A 25837-nucleotide genomic window follows, 5' to 3' on the forward strand; every position below is an offset into this window, starting at 1 on the left:
CAGCCCACTAGTCATACAGCCCAAGAGTTTTTTTTTTTCCCCCGGGGGGGGGGGGGGGGGGGGTGTCCTCTCTTACTCATTCCTTTCTCTGTCCTATTTTCTACAATCTATATATTACTATCTATTCTCTACAATCTATTACTATCTATTCTATCTCTTTCCCTGTTTCTTATCAAAGCAGTATGATGATAATCTCACACCCTACAGTCTCCTAGGGACCTTTATCGGACGGTCATGCTATTCAGGCAAGTTTCATGCCCGAAATTTGATGAACCCTCGGTTTGAGCTCGTAATGAACGTTTAGTCCATTTATCAGTTAATCATGCTATAACAAAGTCTTAAGAACACCCCCCCCCCCAAAAAAAAAGCTACAAAATTCTGGGCCTACACAGAGTTCGCTTTGAAATACTATTAATATTTCATGAACACGTTCGAAAGTATAAGAGTTGTTTAGTCCTTGAGCCCCAACCCCCCCCCCTCCCTCCAAAAAAAAAAAAAAAAAGAGATGATGAAATTCGCGATATCTTGAAGTCTTTATTAACTACTGTTCATCCATTCGTGAGTAATGTGAAAATCATATTGATCATTGCCATTGTTATCGGGAGGAAAACATACTGTTGGATTTGACCTGATCAAAATCAACAGTTCAAATGAATGATAGTCACTCTTATCACAACTTTATTTTTCGCTGCGTTTATAACTTCCCAAACGTTCTTGTGAAAAAAAAAATCCCAGCATATCATTAGGAGATCTGTGTATACATGGCGTCACATAGATAGCTCTGAAGCTGGCTGTGTTGAACTATTTCTACCCATCACGAGACAGCTCTGGATAGTCTAAACGTCATTACAATCAAGTTTTCATAAGTTGATGAATTTAATCAGTATATAAACACCACAAGCTATCAATATCACGTAAAGCATGCATAATTTCAAATTGTTAATTCTCTTTAATGTAATCATTTGAAGGGCAACTTCAGCAAATTAAAACAGCCGTCAGTCTCTTTTGGGTACACATTAATAAATTGACAACTAAACAATATTGTTATCAAAGAGTATCACATATAGCGGGATGTATACTGCACATATAGGCGGTGCTTGTGTTTGGCGACCGTAGCTGTGTGTAACCCCTCCGCGTCGATAAACGGCTGGGAAAAGACTAAAGCGGAACAACCCTGGAAATGGTGCAATGTTGGAGACACGAGACATCAGCTGATAAACGTGGCAAGCGTCAGGTTAGAAATTTTGATAATGATACCATTCTGTTTATTCCTTCTATAATGAATAATATTTATTATCGTTGCTCATGTTCTTCTTGTAGGGAACATTATCACCAATGGCCCACGTCAAACCTCACAAGCATACTAGCCAAACATGCATGATATTTAGTACTGTAACGTCTAGGTGGATTAACTAACGGAACCGCGCTGGCTTAGCCAGCCGATGCACCGGCCGGGGCGGCGCAGAGCGGCTGGTGCGATGCACGCTCTTGTAGCGTGCGACTGATAAAGTGCAGCCCAATTTTCGTACCGCGAAGGGTAGATAAAGAGGCCTGTTTGGAACAATGTAATTGAGAAGAGGACAGTAGTAGGAAAGAGTTCCTTATGCCCCCCCCCCCCCCAACTAGTTTGCTAGGTTGCTGGGTTTTTTGTTTTTGTTTTTGTTTTTTGTTTTTTGTTTTTTGTTTTTTGTTTTTTGTTTTTGTTTTTTTTTTGGGGGGGGGGGGGTTTCGCAGATGGTGGACTAAATAAAGCCCGGTCATGAGGATGAGGTTTGGGAAGTCTTCCCATAAATGGCATAACCTTTATTTAGTTTATTATTGGTAAAAAGGAATACCGGTAGTAGTTTGTTTGTTTTGTGCAAGTTGGTGGGGGACATAAGAAACTCTTCCAAGTAGTAAAAGTTCCTTAGGCTTTTTAGCCTTAGGTATGGAATTTATTAAAATTTCACCATGGCCCATACGCTGGAAACGTATACCCAAACGAAAATACTGAATGTTATCCTCTCTCAGCTGTGGGTGTCATTGCATTGAGATAATCCATGAATTATGATGCAGACTGATTGTCGACATCACCTTTACATGACAGTATAAACCAATCTGAGTGCTCAAGTAAAACTTTAGAATTGGAAGCAGAAAGCAGCGCTCTGTGACAAAATCTGCCTTGATATTATAATTTCATTTGATGTGTTCTCTCAATCTTTCAATGTATTTCATACCTTATGGTTTTGTGCGAGGTTTGATAATGTTAAATAGGCATGTCTTTGACCAAAGAAAATAATTGACATGTTATCTTTTTTCTCCTTTTTTTATTCTCAGGTATGGGATATCAGCTATAATGTGCGTAGTGTGCGTGTCACGATGTGCTTATGACCGGCATGATGATGTCTTCAACATGGAACTGGTTTTGTGGAAAGAATTCTTCGGTACCTAGAGCGGATTTCCTCAACAGCGCTTGTGAAGTAAACACATGCATTGCATTGACGCAGGCAAGTTTTATTGTCCTCTTCTCTGCTGTTTTGCTCTGCTTCCGTCATTGTTCGCTATACGGAAAACAACCTCAATCGAAATATTATGTATTCAGACTACCTGGTCACGTGACGAGATGGATATTGACTTTCATCATCCTGGTCGTAGACCTCCTAATGATCGCAGAAGGAGTACTGACCAATGGAATCCACAAGCAATACGGTTTCCCAAACCAGCCACACCTGTACATCCCGGCTGCCTTGCTGACCGTGTCCAGCGTGATGTCACTCGTTTACTATCACATGATGGAAAAATGGAGAGCGGACAAAATGATTCTACTTCTACTTCTATATTGGCTCTCATCGTTAGTATCCGTTATGCTAAAGTTGGTGTACTTATCGAGACTGGGTCTCGCATCGTGGCAAGTGTTTTGTTTCGACTTAATGACGTTGGCAGCTGCGTTGTTCACAGCCATGCTTTTTCTTGAAACGACACTCTTGTATAGACTGGTGAGTTAATGTTAATGATTTGTGCAATATACCAGTTTATAAGGCTACCAATCTCTGAATTTTATTGCCACACATTCAATGCATGTGTGGTCAGTCTTTAGTTTTTTTACAGGCAGTTCTAGCACAGTTTAAAAACAAACCAAACAGGAAAATGGAGATGTTATTGAATTAGAAGCGATTCCTTGCGTGATAATCAGTGGTGGAGAACAACTGACCAAAATAATGCCATCATAAACATACATGTACTTGTAGTGAACATCAAAACTGTACACTGTGCATTGTCTGCTTTTTTTTTTTTTGTGAATCTGGATTGATACGTTGAGTCGGCACATTTCTCTTTGCTGTGCGATGACAAATCGAATATACCTTTGTCGTCAGCATTGGTTGGATTTTTCTTTCACATCAAGATATTTAGAAGAGTGCCTTCCAACTACCAGCCAACAGTGCCACTGTCTTCCAGTGATTCACCCAATTCGATGAGGTACTCCTACAAACTCTCCACCTTGCTCTCAGCCGTGACCTACTGGTGGTTGAACTGGCTCTTCAAGGTCGGTTACCGGAAGCCCATCGAACCGGCCGATCTCGGGACCATGCCCGAGTGCCACACATCCACCTTCACCCACTGCAAGTTCAAGGAAAATTTCACGAGGGAGAAGGTGAGGCATGGGCGTGGGGATCATTTAAAAATTATCAAGAGTTCTGAAAGATATATCACTTTACCTTGCCAGTTTAGCATCCACCAGAAGAGGTCATGATAAGAAATTTGTACACTGTCGATTCTTTGGGTTGTATTTGTTTTGTTTGTTTGCTTTTTAACGATAAGTCTCATCTTATAAACGAGTCTGAACATTCAGTAATATTATAGGTCACTATAATAAATAGGGCATTTGCATTAAAACTATTTACATTTTGTCGTGAAGCAATTTAACGTCTCCTAGACATTAATGACGCATTTTGCTCTCCACATCAAAACGGGGGATTTGATTTCAGCTGACGCTGAAAGCGATCTGAAGACAAAGTGTCCATGAAAAGGGATCCGCTATCTTTTGGTGATCGCATGCTGTCCAAGTTGTAATGTCTTTCCATGATGACAATAAGTGTGCCGTTCTTCTTGATCTGCATTGATTTGCTCGCAATATCTTGACATGACCATTGAAGTATGGCCGAAATGTAGTAGCTGTGTTTGTATGGTGTTGGTAACCATTTTGATACTTTCGAAACGATTCAAACTAATAACAGACACGTGCGCAGAGGACAGGAAGTGATGTCAGTATATATCGTGTGTATTGGAGGACTTACGCAACGACCATGCTCCTTGGATACGTTCTGAAATTGCTTGGGGATGCAGCTCACTTTGTCAGTCCATTCTGCATCAGTGGTATCATTCTCTATGTCACGGCTTCACCGGACGACCTTGTTGAGCCTGGAGGCAAGGTATGCTTACACGCAATCAGGGTTTAGATTTGGGAGATTTGATCAGTGGCTGCTGTTTCTGACTTTTTGTTTTTATATTTCTGTAGACCTTTTTGGCTGATTTAGTCCTTGCCATTATTAACTTGATTGTACACAATGTCAGTGGCACCACGAAATGGCGTTCGTGAGATGATTCGGAGACTCTTGTTAGTGTTTGAACTTTCCATTTTACCACTGATGACATACCTGTTGCTCCAGCAGTAAAGGAGTTAGTGACAGCGTCATAGATCGTAAATGAGAATAAAACTAATGAGTTACATGTACCAATGAGAAAATACAGGAAATTTGTGATAAGTGTATTTTGAACTTCGAGTGTCAGTTTGCATGTCATCAAAAGATCATTGTAATTTACAGGCTTACATCATCATTCTGCCCAAGGAGCTACAATCCCAAAATTACATTTAAAGCTTTCAAGGAAAGAGATACCAGCCATGTAGTCATTTTTATAAAATCATATAAAATTTCACAAGCAGATTACATTATGGCGTGCTCTTGTTCTCCTCAATTTTGGAAACTTTCTCTTGACCACATAAAATGGGACTTCATGGGCAAGATCTACTGTTACATTATCATGAGTATAAAGATCTTCCTTACGATGATATTATTTTTTTTTTCTTCCAGAGTGATGAATATCATCACTATGTCACTGCAAACCAAGTACTGGCAAACGGGTTCATCCTTGTTGGGTTTCTATTTGTTGCCTCGGTCCTCATGAGTGTCTTTGATCAGAGCTGCGCGTACTGCTGCTTCGTTGAAGCTGTGCATGTGAGATCCGCCATTCAGGTAAGTGTTAGAGGGGAAATCCAGTCCAAATATTAAGTTAATCTGATAAGAAAGAGTAAAATGTATCAAATTCAACGGTTTAATTTTGATCGAAATCGGATGAAAAATAGGGAAGTTATGACATGATGAAGTTTCATTAATTTTTCGGGAAACAGTTCTTGAACGGTCAATCTGAATAAGCAAATGGCAAAGTGAGTTTGTCACCCCCTCATAAGTTACCATATTTTTATGCCTCCGCCACGAAGTGGTGCCGGAGGCATTATGTTTTCGGGTCGTCCGTCCGTCCGTCCGTCCGCTTTCGTTTACGTGATAACTTGAGTAATATTTACTGGAATTTTGCCAAACTTGGTCCAAGTATGAAGTATGATGGGGCAATTATTTGATTAGATTTTGGGTGAAATCGCCTAAAGGTCAAAGGTCAAGGTCAAATCATGAAATTGTATCCGTTTACGCGATAACTCAATACTGGATAGAGCAAATTTCTCCAAACTTTGTTGGAGGATGATGTATGATGGGACAATTACTTGATTAGTTTTTCAGTGAAATCGGACAGGTCAAAGGTCAAAGATCAAGGTCAAATCCTAGAATTTATCTGTTTACGTGATAACTCAAAACTGGATGAAGCAGCTTTCACCAAACTTGGTCCAAGGCTGATGTATGATGGGACAATTAGTTGAGTAGATTTTAGTGACATTGGCAAGAGGTCAAAGGTCAAAAGGTCAAGGTCAAATGCTACAAATGTTGCAATTTCCCCCATATCTATGCAATACCCAAAGGTATTTTCTTGAGACTTGGTGTGGACATGTACTATTGCATAAAAGATTCTCCAGAGAGAGTTTTGTGTCATAAGGTCAAAGGTCAAAGATCAAAAGGTCAAAGGTTAGGTGAGAATGTTGCAATATCACTTTTCTCGCAAATGGTTCAATGTATCTTCGTGGAACTTGGTACATATGCATGTACTGACTGGCAGGGATTATCTAGGGAATTTAGGGGTCATGGGTCAATAGTCAGGGGGTCAAAGGTCAAGGTCAACTCCTCAAATTTCATTATTTCCCTCATGTACTAGTATGTGGTATATGCAATGCTTGCATTATTAGTTTCAAAACTTAATACATGCATTACCTAATGGAGATTCTCCGGGAAATTTCCAGCCAGAAGGTCAAAGGTCAAAGGTTAAGGGTCAAAGGCCAGGTTTCAATGCCCCCCCCCCAAAAAAAAAAAAAAAAAAAAAAAAAAAATCTATTTTGTACTGTCATTACACTCTTTCTTCATACCTTGGAAATTACTCAATGCATAAACTTTGAAAAAGGTCCGTCAGATCATATTCAAGTAAAAATTCTCAATTCCCCAAATATGTGTACCTGCACTCTTAGAAAATTATAGCAAACCCAGTTCAAGACATTTCTGACAAACCTGTCATTTCGATATTTTGCCAGTTATGTGAAACTGTCATGGATCATAGATTGTGAAGACATTGTACTATACGCCTATTGGGAGAATCATGCATTATGGCGGAGGCATCAGTCGCCATAGCGACATTTCTAGTTTGTACATAAATTGTGAAATTCCCAGTTTTTCACTCAAACGCAATTTTGCCTGAGGCGTTAATCCTTGAATATCTAGCTGTCACTATTCTGAAGATATTCAACCAGGAAAACATCCTGTTTCAGACTTCAATGAATCAGAAATGTGTGTGTCTGTGTGTTTAGCGATTTTCAGTCGAACCATAGAACTATACTTCCATAGTTTAAGTACTGTAGATGTGATTGTAGCATGAGCATTGCTTTTGATCTTGTGTTAATTTTTTGTTGTGTGTGTGTGTGTGTGTGTGTGTGTTTATAGATATTTTTGTGCTCGTGTGTCTTGGCTTATTTCATGGCACAATGAAATGAATGCAACACTTGAGAAATACTTGTGACGTGTACTAGTTGCAGATTTAGTCCTCAGAGTCAAGGAGGATCCTAAAATTGCTGAACATATCAACCCCTGCCCTGCCCCCTTTCCAAAAAAGAACTTTTTTAGTAGTAATGGAAGATTACAATGTCTTTTATTTCACAGAGCATGGTTTATGAGAAATCTCTGCGACTCTCGTCTTACGCAATAACTGGTGGGCTCATGACCACTGGCCAGATCACCAACCACATGTCCATCGATGCAGCTAATATTCAAGGGGCCTTCAAAATGGGCATTGAAATGCTAACCATTCCTGTAAAGGTAAAACAAATTTACTTAGATGTGTCAATTTCACAAATTTGCACAACAATATGATAATTTACATCTTATGGGAATACTGTCAGTTGTAGTTACTGTCAGATGTAGTAATCATTTTTATCATCATTGTCATTTTAATTTTGTATCATCTTATTTTGCTATACTTGATGTATTTTTCTCTGAGAAATATGAAAGTGGATTGAATTAAATTGTATCCTTGGTACTCGTACAACTTCGAAATCATTTACTGAAAAATATATCTTAGAATGTCTTGTTTAAGAACTAACATTATCATACATCCCATTCATTCAGTCAGGCAATTCGTCTAATGACCCCCTCCCTCCCCCCCCCCCCCCCATGTGATATTAGTCTTGTGGTATTGACATCTGATCACTTGTTGAAATTTCTCCATTTCTGTAAACGTTATATTTCGAAGACCATTGGAAAACATTGGAAAAGGTGGAAATTGTATCAAATCACAGTAGCATGTTTGACATTGAATTTTGATATCACCACTTCTCTTTTCAAGATTGGGGTTATTCTCTACCTCCTATATTGCCAACTTGGAGTGCCGTCACTCATTGGAGCGTCTCTTTTCATCATCATCATTCCAATTCAACTGTTTCTTGCGGGACTCAAAACAAAATATGACAAAGAAATCATGGTAAGTTATTTCGACAGAATTACCCACAAATTAGTTAAGGTGAACATGTTTGGTTCATCCATACACGGAAAATGATGATGACTACATCATTTATCGTCATAATGAAGAAAAGCCATTATCAAACTGTGTTTACTTAATGATAGTTGAGAGTCATAAATGCAAAAGAACAAAAAAAAAAACATTTTAGTGTGCTTTGTGCATGAAACAAGACACTTCTATAATAAAGGCATGTGCTTGAACGTTCATTTCCCCCCTTAGATTCACGCTGATGAACGTATGAACATGTCTAGTGAGATGCTAAAGGGAATGAAGCTTCTTAAACTGTACGGCTGGGAACGCCTTTACTGCGATTTCGTGAAATCCGCGAGAGGAAAGGAGTTGAACAAACTTTGGAAGGCGTATTCAGTTGAGGCGACAAATTGTAAGCGTGTTACTTTGTTAACCCCTACACTCACCTTATCTACTTCTCATTTAACTACAAGTGTAATGCCATCAAGACCAAGCATGCAAAAGTGTTCTGCTTCATGCACTTCTGCTAACTAGTTCCTTCTTCTCCTCTTTACCAGTTCTTCATCTTTTCTTGCAGATTTCTCCTTCCCGCATTCCTTTCTTTCCTTCTTTTCTTTTTAGTTATCTCCTGTCCTCATCCTCTCTTTATGCTTCTTTCTCATCTGAAGAGTTTGATTGCAAAACGAGCTAACTCCACTCTTGGCAATTTGAGATGAATTGTTATTTTCAATTAAATGTGCCAAAAAACAAACAAACAAAATGCTGAGAAAAGGTTAGGCCTTTTCAACAATACCTTCAAGAATATTCCAAGTTATGCAACTTGTCAGGTATCCTTGGGAGAGTGTTATTTTGTTATATGTGTTGTTGTTTTGTTATATGTTATACATATATATTTTACTACTACTACTACTACTATTACCACTACTAATCGTACTACTACTATTACCACTACTAATCGTACTACTACTCCTGCTACTACTGATGGTGATTATAATAATGATAATTTACATAAATGTAAAGCTCATAAGAATCTAAAAGATTTTCCATGCGCTTTATATAACTCTCATCTTGTACATCAGACAAGATGTGAGTTTTCAGCAAATTTACAATGTACTCAGTGTCTGTTTCAGTTAAGTCTGTCTGGCAACCTATTCCATAGAATAGGAGATGCAATGGCAAAAGAATGATATCCATTATATTTCATGATCAGGGGGATGAAACTTGAACAGTTAAAGTAAATGCTTATTGGTATATTTGATCGCAAAATCAGCATTTTGCGATCAAACTCTTTATATACTCCTGCCAGTCGAGCACTCCCGGTTTCTGCAGGTGTGATATGATAGCAAAGGTAGGCGTACGATTCGAGCATGTTTTGTTTTGTTTTGTTGTTTTACTTTCCCGCCTCCCTTGATGACATGTTGTTTTACTTACGTTGTTACCAGGGAATAACTGGGAAAGTACACGTCATTATAGAACTTGTAGTGTAAGATTGTCTGTGTTTTCTTTTTTCAGGGATGATCAACACCGGAGTGCCCGTTGCCGTAAAGCTAGTGGTAAGTGATACTTTATTGCAATGCCTGCTGGGATTTATATACTGAGTACACTCGTGTGTATATTACCCTAGTTATTGTGTTTACTGGAAGCAACAGAGATAATTGTTGTGAACATTGTTCCCGTTGTTGAATTATTCAACCTCTTCGTAAGTATCAGTTCGATGATGCTTGTTTGCTAAATTAGCATTATCCAGATTGATAAAGCAGGCTCTCATGGGAATGCCTATAGAACTTCAACTTTCTTCCCTTTCATCTCGTATTCTACATCTCCCAGTCGTTTGGAATATTTTCGAAATTGACTGGCAAAGATCTGACACCTGATGTCGCCTTCTCATCATTGTACCTTTTCTACTCCCTCGTCGATCCGATGTTCACCCTACCATACACAGTCAGTCTCAATATCGCAGCCTACGTGAGTTCCAATCGAATTCAAGCGTTTCTCCTAGCACCAGAAGTTGACCGCCAAGGGCTGCCTGACGCTAATGAATGGAGTGAAACTAGTGAATCAGTGAGTACTGTGACAAGAAGAAAACACTCTTAAAGGGTGCGTACAGTTCTGGTCGAGGTGAGGATTTAGCTTTTAACGTTTTGCGAGATATTCAGAAACCACTCTGAGATGTCAAAGAGCATGCAATTCTGAGGGGTATCAAAAGTCTTTTTGACAAAAATCGGTTTTGAAATGGCTGAGATATCCAAAAACAAGGTGAAACAAAGAGATCCTAATAAAAGGCGTGGCCTGTAGTCTTTTATTATTATTACTTTTTTGGATATCTCAGTCATTTGATAACCAATTTTCATCAAATGTTGAATCCTTCGTAAAATCACATGCTCTTTCATATTTCATAAGAGGTTTCTCAGTATCTCACTTAGGAATGTTCAAAACATGAACCCCCACCTAAACCAGTACTGTATCCTAAAAGGGCCGGGGGGGGGGGGGTGGAATCCGCCCCCCCCTCGACGTTTCGCGCTATAATTCTGTAACGCGAGAAGGCCACGTCGCGAGGCTTCTTGACTTTCTTTGTTCAAGTCTCGCGCAACTTTTGAGACCAAATTTGCAACGTCCGCGCATGCTTTTGCGAAGCCACGCCCATTTTTGTAACGGAATGTCGCCCCAAAACGGGCACAATTTTGTGATTTTGTGTACATTTCCTATGGAAAACAGTGCTCTGTCATAAAAGTCATAAAAACCTGATTATTTTTACAATTAATAACTTTCATTGATTAATTTGGTGCTAATTATGGTAAAAAAGTGGTCAGCGACAATTTCCAATGAAAAAACAAAGAAAAAACAAAAGTTGAAAAACAACGAAATATATAAGAAATTCTTGAAACAATAAAATACATAAGAATTGAAGTGAGTTTTGGAAGTTTTTGTGATGTACAATTGTTGAATATGCTAAAACAGATTTACAGGTCCAAAAATTAGACTCTCAATGCTTTTAATTAGGCTAAAATATGATCTTGAGCTTAATTTGCATAATTAATAAATTAAAATTAGAAATTGATTATTTTAAAAAATCTTATGACACAATCTTGTAGATTTTGACGTGGGTCTCACACCTGCAAAATTTCATCGCGATCGCGCCACCTCTACCTGCCTATATACATCTAGCCACTTCTGTTAATCAGTATAAAACTCTGCTGAAAATTTTTTTTTTTTTTAGTATATAGTCCTTTTGTAAGGTCCAGTTGTGGGTTGGTTGATGAAAGTGCACGCTGACATTGATATTTTGCATTTATTTATCGTACTTATACACTGTATTTATTGTTTGAATTATATACGCTATTTGGGGTACGTGTATTATTAGTTACCCCCTGCTTGTTCACGAAATATGGGCAAATATCTACGGTCTGGTGCCATATTCCATGAGGCCAGAGGCCTCATGGAATATGGCACCAGACCGTAGATATTTCTCGTATTTCGTAAGAACAAGCAGGGGGTAACGATTTTATCTTTTAGTGTACGTGCTAATCTTCTCGCTGATTTCCTCTCGTGAGTGATGTTGAAATCGCCAGCTGTCAGCCATGTTGACTTACGTCTCGCGAGCTGATTAATGCGCGCATACGTACATGCCATGATACTGTAGTAGCCAGATAAAAACATCTTCAGAGACAGCGCATCTCAGCTCAGGCAAAGACGCACATCTGTATCACCCAAGACGCGTTGTCTTTTAAGTTGTTGTTGCTGCTGTCGTTTATCAAGCGTCTTTGCGTGAGTGGTCTCAGGTGATGTGCGTAATACGCTTGAGTACCGCGCGTTGTCCATTTGTTTTGTACAGGATTAGCGCGCACTTTCCTATCTTTTCAGTCAAGCGTCTTTGGTACACGCGCAGCTAGCGATGTGATATGGTCATCACATCACGGAATACGGAATATATTCAGTGGTGGATTTAGCGCATGCGCACAATATGACCTTATCACAGAATACGGAATATATTCAGTGGTGGATTTAGCGCATGCGCACAATATGACCTTATCACGGAATACGGGATATATTCAGTGGTTGATTGACCAATGAGATTACAGAATTTACGATCACTAAAAGATAATTTGTATTATTTTGGATTAAGTATTCATTTTCCCGTAAACTGTGCGCTGAGAAACATCCATATTAAGTATCCTGATATATGTATTGTGTTATTATTATTATTATTATTATAGAATTCGTAGAAAGTGATCATTGATCATCCCTACAGACGTACGCAAACATGGTACTGTATGTCATGCATCTTATCGTACTGCCATTTTTTTTCCTGTAATTTTCATGGCTTACAGCAGTGTTTCAATGAGCAGATATTAATCACTGTGCACTGACTCCAAACAGTGTGGGAAAAGACAAGATTTGAAAGAATATAAAATGATAGAGTGGACCTAGAAATTTTGTATACTGTAGGTCATGTTCTCTGAGTTAAAATTGCAGATATCTGTCTTCTCTTGACTGTTTAAAACATGCTACAGAATTTTGTCGTCGACGTTCGCAGAAAATGGACAATAAACGAAAGTTCGCCCCGTGAAGATGACTCCGAAAATGTGTTTTCACCATTTCTTCAAACACCCAGTAATGATGGCAATGTTGGAGCGACCTCATCGAACTGTGCTAGTTCAGTTCTTCCAGAGGAAGTCGCTATCAAGGTATTAGTGGCTTAAAAGTCATTAGCCCTTATCAAATCTCCTATTTTTTCCACATGATTATCAAGGGTTATATTCATGTTAATGTTTTATTAAATTATTCCATTTCTGCATGTTTTCTTGCTTTCTTCTTGATCAAAGCACGTGGTATATGAAACACATTATCATGCCTGCTAATTTTCACATAATAATCACAGTTCATTGTATTATTCTAATGTTTCATTAGATTAAAATGAAATCTAGATTAAATTCTTTCGTTTTTTAAAATCTTTGTGGACACCAAATTTAAATGTTGGGCCGCCAAAGAATGATATTTGATGATTTTGGGGAGCCAACTATAGGCCACCAAAAGGTAAAAAAAACCCAAACAAACAAGAAGTAATAGTGTTGAGTCTTGCCTATGGAAAACTGAAAAAAAGAGCAAGTCAAATAAGAATCTCATCAATTGTCATAGGACCAAAAAACACCCTTGTCATAGCAGGACCCAGAAAACATCCATTAAATGTGAATACACTAGTAAACTAGTCTATGTGGTCATCGCGATGATGACACAGTTGTTGTTTTTCAGCGTTCTCAACCAGACATGAATGTCTCCTATTCTATTTTGTACTTGTATCACTGACGTCACTACTTAGTATATACCTTTCTAATTGCACACTAATTTGCTTATGTCCTTTGATAGCGATAAAATACTTGCTATCGGTTGTCAATTTCTTTTATCTATGTATGTTTAATGACAGGTAATAAATGGTACGTTCACCTGGGACCCAGAGTCCAGCCGTCCATGCCTGCAGGACATCAACGTCAACATACCACGAGGTATCATTTCTAGGTTTGGCCAAGTCATAATAAAGCTCCAAAGGAAGAATAACATTTCATGCATCATTTTAAAGTCCTTCCATATATACCTACTCACATGATATGTGTAATTCTTGCAGTGGAAATGAATTAGTAAACGTACACCGAGTTCATCAAGTTAAGTTGTTCATAACATGTATAGCAAAATTACGTGAAATGATGAAAATATGTCATTGTACGTGAATGATGAGAATATGTCATTGTACGAAAAATTATGAAAAATGTCATTTGAAAAGAATTCAAAACATCCGACCATGAAGAAACTGACCTTGCTTTCTAGGAAAGAAAATACATTTTGCAGACACAAAGAGAGAAAATGCATAGTGTTGAATCTGTACAGGTTAACAAGCTCGCAATTTCAGTTTCAGGGATTAGAACCAAGGCCTGATGTTATCAGCTATCCACATAGTATAATTATGCTTAATATAATTATGTACCGTAATGATGTTGTCAGCAGCATATCAATAATATTTCGATAGATGGAGGTAGGCTTGGTTCTGACAGATTTCCCTGTAATGCAGTAAAGAGTACGAGTGATGGTTCTTTCATTTTGTGTGAGTCGCAGCGAAATCCTCAATCATGTTTATACCCCCGCCAAACGAAGTTTGAAGGGGGTATATAGGAATCAGCGGACGGTCGGGCGGTCGGGCGGTCGGGCGGTCGGGCGGTCGGTCCGTTGCAAATCTTGCGTCGCGAACTACTTCCTCAGTTTTCAACCGATTCCCATAAAACTTGGCACAGATGTGTGCCTTGGGTTGTAGATGTGCAAGACGTATTTTTTGACAGTACCCAAAAGTATGTTGCCATGGTAACGGCATATTATGGGCAAAAATGGGTACAAATCTTGCGTCGCGAACTCCTCCCACAGTTTTTGATCAATTTTTATGAAATTAGGTACAGATGTTCATCTGAATATGTTAATGTGCAAGACACATATTTCCGCAGTGGCAAAAAGTGCGTTGCCATGGTAATGGCATGTTATTGGTAAAATATAGGGCAAAATGCTTCATGGCAAAACTGCTTCATCAGTGTTCTTCCAATTCTCATGGAATTCATATTGAATGCTTGTCTTAGGATATAGGTCAGCATGACACATTTCTTGACAGTGACAAAAAGTATGTTGCCATGGTAACAGCTCACATATTATGAGCCAAAATGATGGAAAATTTTGTGTTGCAAACTACTTCCTCAGTTTTTGCCCAATTTCCATGAAACTTGGTACAGATGTGTGCCTTTGGTTGTAGATGTGCAAGACGCATTTTTTGACAGTACCCGAAAGTACGTTGCCATGGTAACGGCATATTAATGGCAGAAGATCAAGGAAAGATCTTGCGGATTTAACTACTTCCTCAGTTTTTTGACCAAAGCTTATGAAATGTGGCACACACCTTGATCTTGGTGGGAAGATGTGGAAGACATATTTTTCGGACGTGTCGGAAGCTGCGTTGCCATGGTAACGGCATATAAATGGCAGAAGATCAAGGAAAGATCTTGCGGATTGAACTACTTCCTCTGTATTCGACTGAAGCTCATGAAATGTGGCACACACATTGGTCTTGGTGGGAAGATGTGCAGACATATTTTTTGGACGTGTCGGAAGCTGCGTTGCCATGGTAACGGCATATTAATGGCGGAAGATCAAGGAAAGATCTTGTGGATTGAACTACTTCCTCAGTTTTTGACAAAAGCTTATGAAATGTGGCACACACAATAGTCTTGGTGGGAAGATGTGCAAGACATATTTTTCGAACGTGTCGGAAGCTGCGTTGCCATGGTAACAGCATTTAAATGGCAGAAGATCAAGGAAAGATCATTCCTTGGGTAAGACTGTCGTCACGGGGCGGGGGTATTAATTACCTTCAGTGATATTTCTAGTTTGTTTTGTTTTGTTACGATTTTTTTTTTTTTAAAAATCCACCAAAGGGTATCAAACAGGCACTAAACTTGAGATCAGTACTATATTCAGAGAAAAAGAGAGGAAGACCGTACAATAGCCCTTTGGACATCCCCCCCCCCCCTCCCGCACATCTTTGTACATAGCGATTTGACTGTAAGCATAACATCCAGGAAGATTTATTACTTCTTAATAGTAAGCATGGACTTTTCGAGTGATATACCTCAATGCGGTGTCTTGTGTCATTCTCAGGTAAGCTGACAATTGTTGCCGGATCAGTTGGGAGCGGCAAATCATGTCTTCTGGAAGCCATCCTTGGGGAAATGACAACGCTGCACGGCCAAATACAAATTAGGTTAGCTCCAATGTGATTAAAATCACTGAAATGCTATATCATAATAACACTTCGTATATTATCTCATTTCCTTAATGAGCTGCGCAAGGCCAAAGTTTTGAACATTTTTATGGTCTTGTGAGTTTCAATATCATAGACTTCCTGTGCTAGTAGAAAGCAAAGTTAGTTAGCAACATTTAAATGATATGCAAATCTAGAATAAGAATGGATGGAAGGATGTACATTGCTTTCGTTGCCAAGTTTTTATGTTATGGTTTCATGGTACCCGGGGGCTGTTGCATAAAAAAGATGCAATCGGTCATAAGTCAGAAAATGTAAATCAGTTACCAGCCAATCAGAATTGAATATTCAGAGACTTATGTTTAATTTTCGGACTCATGTTTGATCTCAAGGTTTATTCAGCATGGCCCAGATCAAAGTCAGTGCATTGAACAAGGTCAGTCTGATTTAGAAGTGCTTTTCGCATTGTATTCGTGTTTATTTGTTGCTGGTTTTTTTTTCTTAAAATTTTACAGGAACGACTCAAGAGTAGCCTATGCACCTCAGAAGGCATGGTTGATGAACAGATCTTTGAAGGAAAACATCACATTCGGAAGACCCTACAAACATGACAGGTACATTTCGTTCTCAAAACACTGGAGAATTATGTCCTCGCTCTCCATGGAAATATATTTTACATTTCATTATAAGCCCCTTTTTTTATCTTTCAATGGAAATGTTTGGTTTTGTTTTGGAGCACCATTTTTGTATACTGTGGAGCGTCATGAGTGACAGTTACTTATTGAAGAGATCAACAGATTATTTCAAATAAAACCTGTTGCCTATTTCATGATTACATTCAATTCCGCTCGTGAATCGAGTTTTCAAAGCAACTGCACACCAGCTTGATACTTATCAGTATATAAAAGGGCGGGTCATTTCTCAAGTCAATATTTTCTTTAAATAGATTTTGTTTTCACTGTTTGTTTTGCAAGCGTAGCATAATGCTGAAAGAGCACGTCCCATATTACGAAAGTAGGCGACTTCCTGGCTGTGTTTGTTGATGCATTGTTCTTCAATTGCATCCGTCATACAGATATCGTGACGTAATTGAGGCATGCGCTCTTGATCCTGACATAGCCTTTCTCCCAGACGGGGACGAAACAGAGATTGGAGAAAAAGGCATCAACCTCAGTGGGGGACAGAAACAGCGTGTCAGCGTGGCCAGGGCCATGTATTCTGACAACGAGATAGTTATTCTTGTACGTTGAATCTTACCCTTCCCACGTGCCCCTTCCCAACATGTTCTCTGCTTGTAGCTCTTCAAGTACACGCATAACTTTTTTTTTTCTGTTATAATGGAAATTTTAGAATCCTAAGTGAATTATATGTTGCTCATTTTTCATCGTGAGCTGCCATTGCAACTGTCTTGAGTAGTGGTATTATGTTTCAGACTTTAATTTGTTTTTGGTGGTGATGACAAATGTCAGGCCAGTGACTCTAAAGTTTGGGAGGAGCGTGTGAAAGAACGTGTGAAGATATTATGGTTACCAGAGGGCGGTGTGGTGGTAGAGCTATATAGGCACAGTGAGAACACAGGGATACCACGACGTGTCACACGTTCTAAAACGTAGTGGAAAGCTTTTTAGCAAATCCTGCCTGCATTCTATTTAGGTCTACGCCTACTTAGAATGATTCAATTTGGCCAACGCTCAATAACAGATTGTAACATTAGCAGCATAACAGATATGAAGCAAGGCTCTTCTTCCTTGCCTTATACTTTAATAGTTCTACTGGATAAGCTAGCACTTCGCTGCAGATGATTGTTACAATACTGAAGCTCCAGTCACGATGTGATGTGGGCTCCATCTGATTGATGATGGGCATCATTCCCTTACGTTAAAGATCCCAATCTGTTCATTAAGAGGCAGTAGACAGCTGTACTTTGACATTGTCACCACCATGGCGTTTAGAATTACTATAGTGTTTTAATAGCTGATGCCTCCCGATCGATTGATCATTGTATAAGTGTTCAAACATCCAATATCCCCTGTAGTCAAAGTCATGAGTAGCACAAACAGTTGTGGGTCATCCATTTCAGAGTCACTTCTGTTCCCTACTGTTAAAGCAGTTGTGTCTGTTCTAATGTCTTTCTATTATGTGTTTCGGTAGGATGACCCTCTGTCGGCGCTTGATGCACACGTAGGCAGACATCTCTTTGAAGCGGGCATTACGGGCATCCTGAAGAGGCAGGAGCGAACTGTAATCCTCGTCACTCATCAACTTCGGTATCTGGGGAGGGCTGACAAGGTGAATATAAAACATGAACAACTTGCTTCTGGACCCATAAAATTCAGTGATTTTATGCTCATGCAAATAAAGTTGCTGTTACAAGCTTTGACATGTTTAAATGGGATATGCTTTGTGTGAAGTACTGCCTACAATTTCCTGGAATATGTTGTAATGAGAATCTCAAGTTTTTTTACTCTCTCTTTTTCTTTTTTCAATTCAGATCAAAACTAGCAGTATCCTAGGTTTAAAATCACTTTCACTGACAATTGGTATACCGTATTATGCAAATAAAGTCACTGTCGCAAGCTTGAACATGTTTAAATGCTTTGTGTGAAGTACTACCTACAATTGCCCGGCATATGCTGTGATCAGAAGTTTTTCTCATTGAATTCAGATAAAACCAGCGATATCCTAGGTTTTGAAATCACATTCACTGACAATCAGTATATATGTGTTGTAATTTTGTGTTTGATGTCATCTGCACGTAGGTCATCCTCATGAAAGAAGGTCGCATCTTTTGGGAAGGAACCCCAGACAAACTGGAGAAAGTTGGGCCCGGTTTCACTCCCGACTGGCAGGGAGGGGATTTTGGCACCGACGACGATGATGAAGGGGAACCGGAAACAAGTGGGGAGAATATCAGAGAGAGAAGACGGTCGAGCAAGATGCAAGTCATGGAAATCTCATCTCTAGGTAGGGCACCGAACTGTTTGATTTTAATATATAGATTTGTAAGTGAGTGGGTGTGTTTGTTATCGTGATCAAAATAGGAGCAGATCAGTGATAAGAAGTAAAATTTTGAGCTTGTCAATTTTTATACAAATGTAGTGCCAATGTTATCCGGTCCCTGTGTATTTCGAGTTTGAACATTTATTTCTTTTCCATGCAAATGCCGTCAGTAGACAGCGAAAAGGGACGGCTGATTACCAGAGAAGACCAGGAGAAAGGCTCCGTATCTTATCGAATCTACTGGTATTACCTGCGAGCCGTCAGCAAATTGGCAACTCTCGTGCTATTTGCTGCTCTTCTCATCACGTCGGGTCTCGAAATAGCGACAAATTTTTGGCTGGCTGAGTGGTCTGATGTCAATACCGGTGCTAATTTTACTCAGGTTGGTCCATTGAGAGCTCTGGTGATAGCACTTTGTCTCATTATTAAACTTTAAAACGATGATTTAGATGTAAGTAGGCATAAGCGTTGACGCACAATTATGGTTCATTCGTGCGTTTTGTTTGCTTGCATTTTATTCTTCAAACTAATTGTAGTTTGTGTGTTATAATTATTGTCATTGCGCCTACAAGTTATACATCTGTAACTGCCCTTGGTAGAATCATGACGTAAACATCACGACAATGTAAATCTTTATCGAAAAAAAAAAAGCTTGTAATTTTGATGAAGCGTGGGATTTAAGAATAAGAATCAGTTTTATTTTCAGTAATGCGCCGTGCATATGTCCTAATTGTTTTGCTCAAGATTTGTTCATGAGGTAGAGTTTGCGGTGTGCTATCAAATGGATGATATCCATTTACTTGTACGTGTTACTTTTCTACCCATTAAAGTGTTCCTTTATAAACCAAACAAGTATAACTCATTCATTCGATTATTTATGTATTGATTACTGTTTTAATTAATTTCAGGAAACACACGACAATGACTACTTTATATCAGTGTACGCTCTCTTCTCGGGAATGCACCTATTCTTCAATGTCCTGTGTATAGTCAGCATCTCCGTAGGCATTTATCACGCCGCCAAGTCTGTACACATGGATATGTTGGACAACGTGGCGTCAGCTCCAATGCGGTAAGCAGGGAAGACAATTTTTAGGTTTTAAGAGGTAGGGATAGCTTTGGTTTTCTAGCACTCAATCATGAATACTGATGGAAATTAATTTTGTGAACCAACTGAATTCATGATCTCATTAAAAAGCTGTTGTAAATGAAACAGCTTATTTAGCGTAAATGACGTTGGGGTGTAAAGTAAATTCAGTCCTGCAATGCATGGAAGCAAATCAAGTTTGCTGAGTGTGCTGTAAGATCAGATTGCTCATTGAAGTCTCTGTTCCCCCTTGATGTCGTAATACCACAGATTCTTTGACACCACCCCAGCTGGTCGAATTCTCAACCGTTTTTCGAATGACACCCAGCTGATTGACAAGGTGAGAAAGACAATATAGCAAGCCAGACAGAGATGGGGAAGGGGGGGGGGGGGGAATATGTTTTGCAATGTATTGCCCATCCAATCGCATAGGAAGAGTATGTATGGTCATTTTGTGTGTATAAATAAATTGGGATTGCAATCAAGTGTTATTTGCATATCTATTTCGTTACTTATATTTTTGCTCTTTTTTCACGAGGGTGATGCAGTTTGGCAACATTTCATCACTTTACTACTCTCATCTTGGTATATCTTTATCTTTTTATTGTTATGCTCCACATAATATGCAAATTCCGTAGAGACAGTAAAAGTAAGGCAAGTTAGATCTAGTTTACATGGATAGTATAGTATTGGTTTAGATGGGAATTCCGCTTTTAACCTTTTTCCGAGATACATAGAAACCGCTTTCTGAAATGTTAAAGAGCTTACAATCCTAAGAGGAACTCAAAGTTTATTTGATGCAAATCTACTTGCCGAGATATCCAAAAACAAAGTAAAACAAAGCGATCCTACTACAGCTGTATTGAAATGTGGGTCCCGATTTTATGAGGATCGCTTTGTAAGGGATATCTCAGCCATTTCAAAACCAATTTTCACCAATTTAGATAAACTTTGAATTCTTCTCTATGATTGTGTTCTTTCATATTTCTTACGAGGTTTCTCATTATCCCACAAAAAAAAAAGTAGGAAACTTGAAACCCCATCTTAATCGAAAATATACCATCCCTTTGATAGTGATGCTGGAGTTGTTGGGGATTTGCCTGTCAGATTTCATATGAGCAGTTTGTGGCGTATCTATGCATGTGTTTTCATGGAAACAAAGCAGTATTGAAGGTCGTGAGTTAGTGTTCAACTCTTTTTAGAGAACAAGAAGAAGAAAATGTGACGTGTGTCGATGTCTATTGGATCACTTTTTACATCATAGCAGATCATAATAATATAATACTAACAAACTCTTCAGGAGAAGAGAAGGCTGCTTGTAGACAAACATTTAATATTATTAAATGTTATTTAGCGCACACCTCACAATTAATTGAATCTCATCATTGTACCTTTTCATTACAGTTTACTCAAGCATTCATAAAATTATATATTTTTGGTGAATTACTAGTTTATTCACTTGATTTGTTCGTTCGGCAATTATTCACTGATGCAATAAATTATGTTATTTGCTTATTGCTGTTCAGGCCCTACTCATATCAATACGGACTGTCATCTTTCTTGGGGCTAATGTTATTTCATCCTTAGTGGTTGTAGTCGCAGTCAGCCCGTACTTCATTCTCTTCGTCATTCCCGTCGCTATTGTCTTCGTACTCCTTATCGTTTACTACGTATCAACGTCAAGGTAATATTTTCATTTGTTTTATTTGTGCTTTGTTTTTCAGTCTGTTTTGTAGTGTGTGTTTTCCCTGTCTTATTAATTGTTTAGAGTTTACTATTGTGACTTGGACCCCAACATATGATTTGCCTAGGAATGACACATATTAAGGTTTTCAGTGTGCCGAACAAAGCGTTACTCAGCAAACCGACATTCAAAAAGAAAAACACTCGACGAACCTGACGTCCTGTGATCATGCGTATAATTCGGCGGAAAAACATTAAGGGGTCACATAGCAACAGTGAAATGCACTTGACAAATTGGGCGTTTCAAATCAATTCACACTGTTCCATAGTTGCCAATTGTCCATGATTCCGAAAACTGGGGGCATTTCATGAAGCATTTTGTCCGACAACTTTGTTGGACAAATTTGCTCTCAGCCAATCAGATGCAAGGATTTCTGTAACTTGTAACAGTTTGTCAGAAAAATATCCGACAAAAATGCTCCATGAAATGCCCTCCTGGTGCTATTAGAATTTGACCACCAATGATCTGTTCATGGATTTTCTTTCTTCAGAGAACTTCAGCGATGTATGAGTGTGACACGGTCTCCCGTCTTTGCTCACTTTTCCGAGACCTTGGATGGCTTGTCTACCATCAGAGCTTTTAGGTATATCAACCTTTATATATTTTCTCCAGCTAGATTTCGTGTGCTTATTGATACAGAAGGCATTAATTTAACCGCAAACAGTTATGACAGATTCCGATGGTGAAATTTTTTTTTCCCTTTCTTCTTTCTTCTCTTGAAGGATTAAGTTATTGTTGATCTCAACAATTTCCAAGTATAAGTATTTGCATCATTTAGTGTATATGACGATGGGTATAGCGTTGCTGGCATGTCGAAAACGTTGTGTTTCTCTGTGTTTTATGACCAGGATGGAGAAAGATTTCTTTCAGACGGTTCTCGATCGGATCCTCATTAACAACAAGACGAGTGTTTACATGGTTGCCGCCCAACGATGGATAATAGTTAGACTGGTGAGTATAGTGGGCAAGGCAAACATCGGCTGGCAGGGGGATCAAGTTGTTCACGCATACAAATGGACATATCTTGCGATAACAAGATGTTTAAATGACCTTTTCTAGTGTCCCTATACTTGTGAGACTTTTTTTGGTATTTTTTTATCATTATTTACAAAAGCAAATCACATTGCATGTTAGCGGTAAAGCCTGTGAAGAAAGTACTCCAAGACAAAATGTAAACTCTACAATTGCAAATTCAGTTCCGTACATAAAAACTTTGTTCTGTTGAAAATGACAAAATACTTTGATTAAATGAACGAGACTGTAAAATAAGTTCCCTCATTAATCACCTTTAATGCCCGATGAAATCCAGATTATTACCTGTGGTATCATCACTGAAGCATTTTATTTTTCGCTATGTATGCTACTATAATGTTGTTGTTCTTGTTTTTAACCCTGAAATATATGCTATTTCTCATAGCGCATCAGAGTGAAAGTTTGCCGTGAATGAGAAGAACAGCTAACAAGTGTCATATGATTTCTTCATTTTATTGTGACTCCTTTATTATCATCGCTTTGTATGCAGGTTCGAATTCTTGAGGTTTTAACCATGTCTTTCTCCCTTTGCGCAGGACTTTCTTGGAGCCGTGACAGTCCTTTTTGCAAGTCTGTTTTCACTCCTTGGGGCGCTCTACTTTGGCTTGGAGGCAAGCTATGTCGGCCTTGCAATTTCCTACTCCCTCCAGGTAATCAAGCAGGAGATGAATTATTGATATTTCACCATTAAAAAAGTGAAATAATGAGTAATGGAACTCTCTAATTTCGTTCCAGTATCGAATGTATAATATTACCAGAGACTCCAACTCTCCCGCTTTCGACGGGGAATCTCCTGCCGAAAGCCCATTTTTGCAAAATCTCCCGTTCTCCCTCTTGAGATTTGATTTCTCCCGCCCTGGCTCTGTGTCTCCCGCTTGAAATGATTTCTTACTTTGTGTCATCGAATGCTGAAAAAAAGGCCCTAGATAGCACTAGAGAGCATCTATGACCCTATAGCTTCCAGGGCCCTGGACCTCGGCCGCAAGGAACTTCACACTTCACGCTCATGATGTGCGCGAAACAAGTTGGTGCCTCCCGTTTGCTAGGGGTTTCAGGCGGGAGAATCTCCAGATCAGAAGGTGCTTGGGGTTGGAGTCTCTGTATTACAGTGAGAAATTTTAAGATTTGATGGATAGATATCAGTAGATAGATTCTCCACATGAATGTAGTATATGTGATGTTGTGTTCATCCTCTTTCAGATCTCCCTTTACATGGATTTATGCCTGAATGCGGCTGCCGCTGTTGAGCTCCAGATGAATGCTGTTGAAAGGGTAAAATATTATGTGGAGGTTCCCACAGAAAACTACTCAGGTAAGCAGAAGTTGAGCCACTCCTACTTTAATACTTGCCCGTGCCCAATCTGTTGTAAGCTATAATTTGAGCACTTACACATCACACGCATACACACAGACACACATGCACACACGCACACAGGTGACCACAAGCACGCTTCCAGTACATGTTACAGATTTAGTTACCATATGGGACCAAACAATCACATACTAGTATTAAACTTTGCTCCTTGTCGTGATGGGTGCTACAAAGCTCACTAAGTTAATGTAGAAATAGAGGTCTCTTGACTCGCAAACTTGGCTGTAAAGTCACTTGGAAGCTACCATTACATTTTTGGGAGAAAACTAAGAAAAATGATGGGGAGAAGAAGAAAGGAAAAAATAAGAAGGAGAAAAAGAAAGAAAAAGGAAGATGGAGAGATGGTGAAAGAGAAAAGCGCAGCAGGGTCGATAGTGAATACTAAATGAAGTGCATGATACTTTGATATGTGGATGATTATGTATCAATGTTTGTTGATGTAAGAGAGTTGCATTGGTTTGTCATGCTAGGAGTGGATCCTCCGTCAACATGGCCAGAGAATGGTGAGATAGAACTGAAAGGCATCAGCGCCAGATACCACTTCACTCTGGATGCCGTCCTGAACGACATCACCTTATCAATACCGTCGCGTCACAAGGTCAGTCTTCTTCAAGCGTGATATACGTTATTATACCCTAGCTTTCTGAGGTGCTTTACCCATCCCTTTTATTGTATCCTAGATTCACTGGGCTGGAAGCGTGAGTGATGCTCCAGATAAAACTGCCTGACGTAGGGATACTATGTGTATAATCAGTGGTGGCGGGGAATATGCACGAATACATGTACTTGTATAATATGTTTGTGTTAACCTTAGACTTCAAAGTAGTGTGTGTATTTTACTGTTAACAAAAAAATCCATACCTGACATTCTTTGTTTTAATTAGAGCAAAGAAATGCTACACCTCCTGGTAGCAATAGCTTATGATCGTCCTCTCAAATGAATTATTCATCACAATACACTTGTATGTTTTAAGCTGATGAATGATACATGCTATGTCATCTTTAATCTAATAGCTTGGTATCTGTGGGAGGACCGGAAGTGGAAAATCCTCGCTCACGCTCGCTTTACTCCGGATAATAGATACATTCAAAGGTAAGGAATCCATTTTCACAATATCTTTGTGGGAAACAAAGAGAGATTACCGAAGTATATATAGCATCTATACCCAAATCTAAATTAACCTACTCTCAAGAAGATCCTGTAGAATTCTATTTTGACGGAGATATGTTAGACAGTCGTTATCCTTACAGATCTTTGGTTGCAATCTCCTCAAATGTCTTGCAGGTCGTATTTTGATTGATGGAGTGGACATAGCATCGGTTCCACTCTTAACCCTTCGCCAGCGGGTGTCCATCATTCCTCAAGATCCATTCCTTTTCACTGGTTCCATCAGGTTAGTCCAGGAGCCCTTTCGGTGGCATTGTTATCAAATCTTGTGTGTGTGTGTGTTGTTGTTGTTGTTTTTTTTTGGGGGGTACATTCAAGTTTCGTATTTATTGATGTTTAAGCCTATGCCTCTTTCTTTGGATTGGTATAATTCATATTGATTGAAATTGTAGTAATCTTCTATGTATGTTCGAACAATTTACGGAAATGCAGTAATGTTTTACCAAAGTTTTAGTGTGAACTAATGTTTTTGTGCCAATGTATTATGGATAATTTTGATGGATTTGTGGCTAGACTACCTTTGTCTCAAG

General features: G+C 38.9%; 1 protein-coding gene across 1 annotated transcript in view; it reads left to right on the plus strand.

Moving 5' to 3' along the window:
- The first annotated feature begins 1159 nt into the window (after positions 1-1159).
- LOC139735087 (ATP-binding cassette sub-family C member 8-like) overlaps positions 1160-25837 on the plus strand; it is a 29450-nt gene continuing 4772 nt past the window's right edge. Inside the window, exons 1-28 of the mRNA XM_071645860.1 lie at positions 1160-1234; positions 2317-2975; positions 3383-3631; positions 4215-4409; positions 5070-5231; positions 7290-7445; positions 7972-8106; positions 8365-8527; positions 9628-9668; positions 9943-10176; positions 12627-12800; positions 13538-13616; positions 15802-15904; positions 16420-16518; positions 16980-17145; positions 18056-18193; positions 18664-18932; positions 19004-19286; positions 19813-19976; positions 20262-20331; positions 21518-21675; positions 22226-22318; positions 22584-22686; positions 23304-23417; positions 23968-24079; positions 24610-24737; positions 25154-25232; positions 25425-25533. Of these exons, the coding sequence (XP_071501961.1) occupies positions 2367-2975; positions 3383-3631; positions 4215-4409; positions 5070-5231; positions 7290-7445; positions 7972-8106; positions 8365-8527; positions 9628-9668; positions 9943-10176; positions 12627-12800; positions 13538-13616; positions 15802-15904; positions 16420-16518; positions 16980-17145; positions 18056-18193; positions 18664-18932; positions 19004-19286; positions 19813-19976; positions 20262-20331; positions 21518-21675; positions 22226-22318; positions 22584-22686; positions 23304-23417; positions 23968-24079; positions 24610-24737; positions 25154-25232; positions 25425-25533 (4385 nt within the window). The 5' untranslated portion in view covers positions 1160-1234; positions 2317-2366. The remainder of the gene's footprint in view (positions 1235-2316; positions 2976-3382; positions 3632-4214; positions 4410-5069; positions 5232-7289; positions 7446-7971; positions 8107-8364; positions 8528-9627; positions 9669-9942; positions 10177-12626; positions 12801-13537; positions 13617-15801; positions 15905-16419; positions 16519-16979; positions 17146-18055; positions 18194-18663; positions 18933-19003; positions 19287-19812; positions 19977-20261; positions 20332-21517; positions 21676-22225; positions 22319-22583; positions 22687-23303; positions 23418-23967; positions 24080-24609; positions 24738-25153; positions 25233-25424; positions 25534-25837) is intronic.

The sequence above is a fragment of the Diadema antillarum genome, unplaced genomic scaffold (genome assembly GCF_040938485.1).
Source record: "Diadema antillarum isolate AM-2024a unplaced genomic scaffold, OU_Dant_1.0 seq00000563_RagTag, whole genome shotgun sequence".
Classification (NCBI taxonomy): domain Eukaryota; kingdom Metazoa; phylum Echinodermata; class Echinoidea; order Diadematoida; family Diadematidae; genus Diadema; species Diadema antillarum.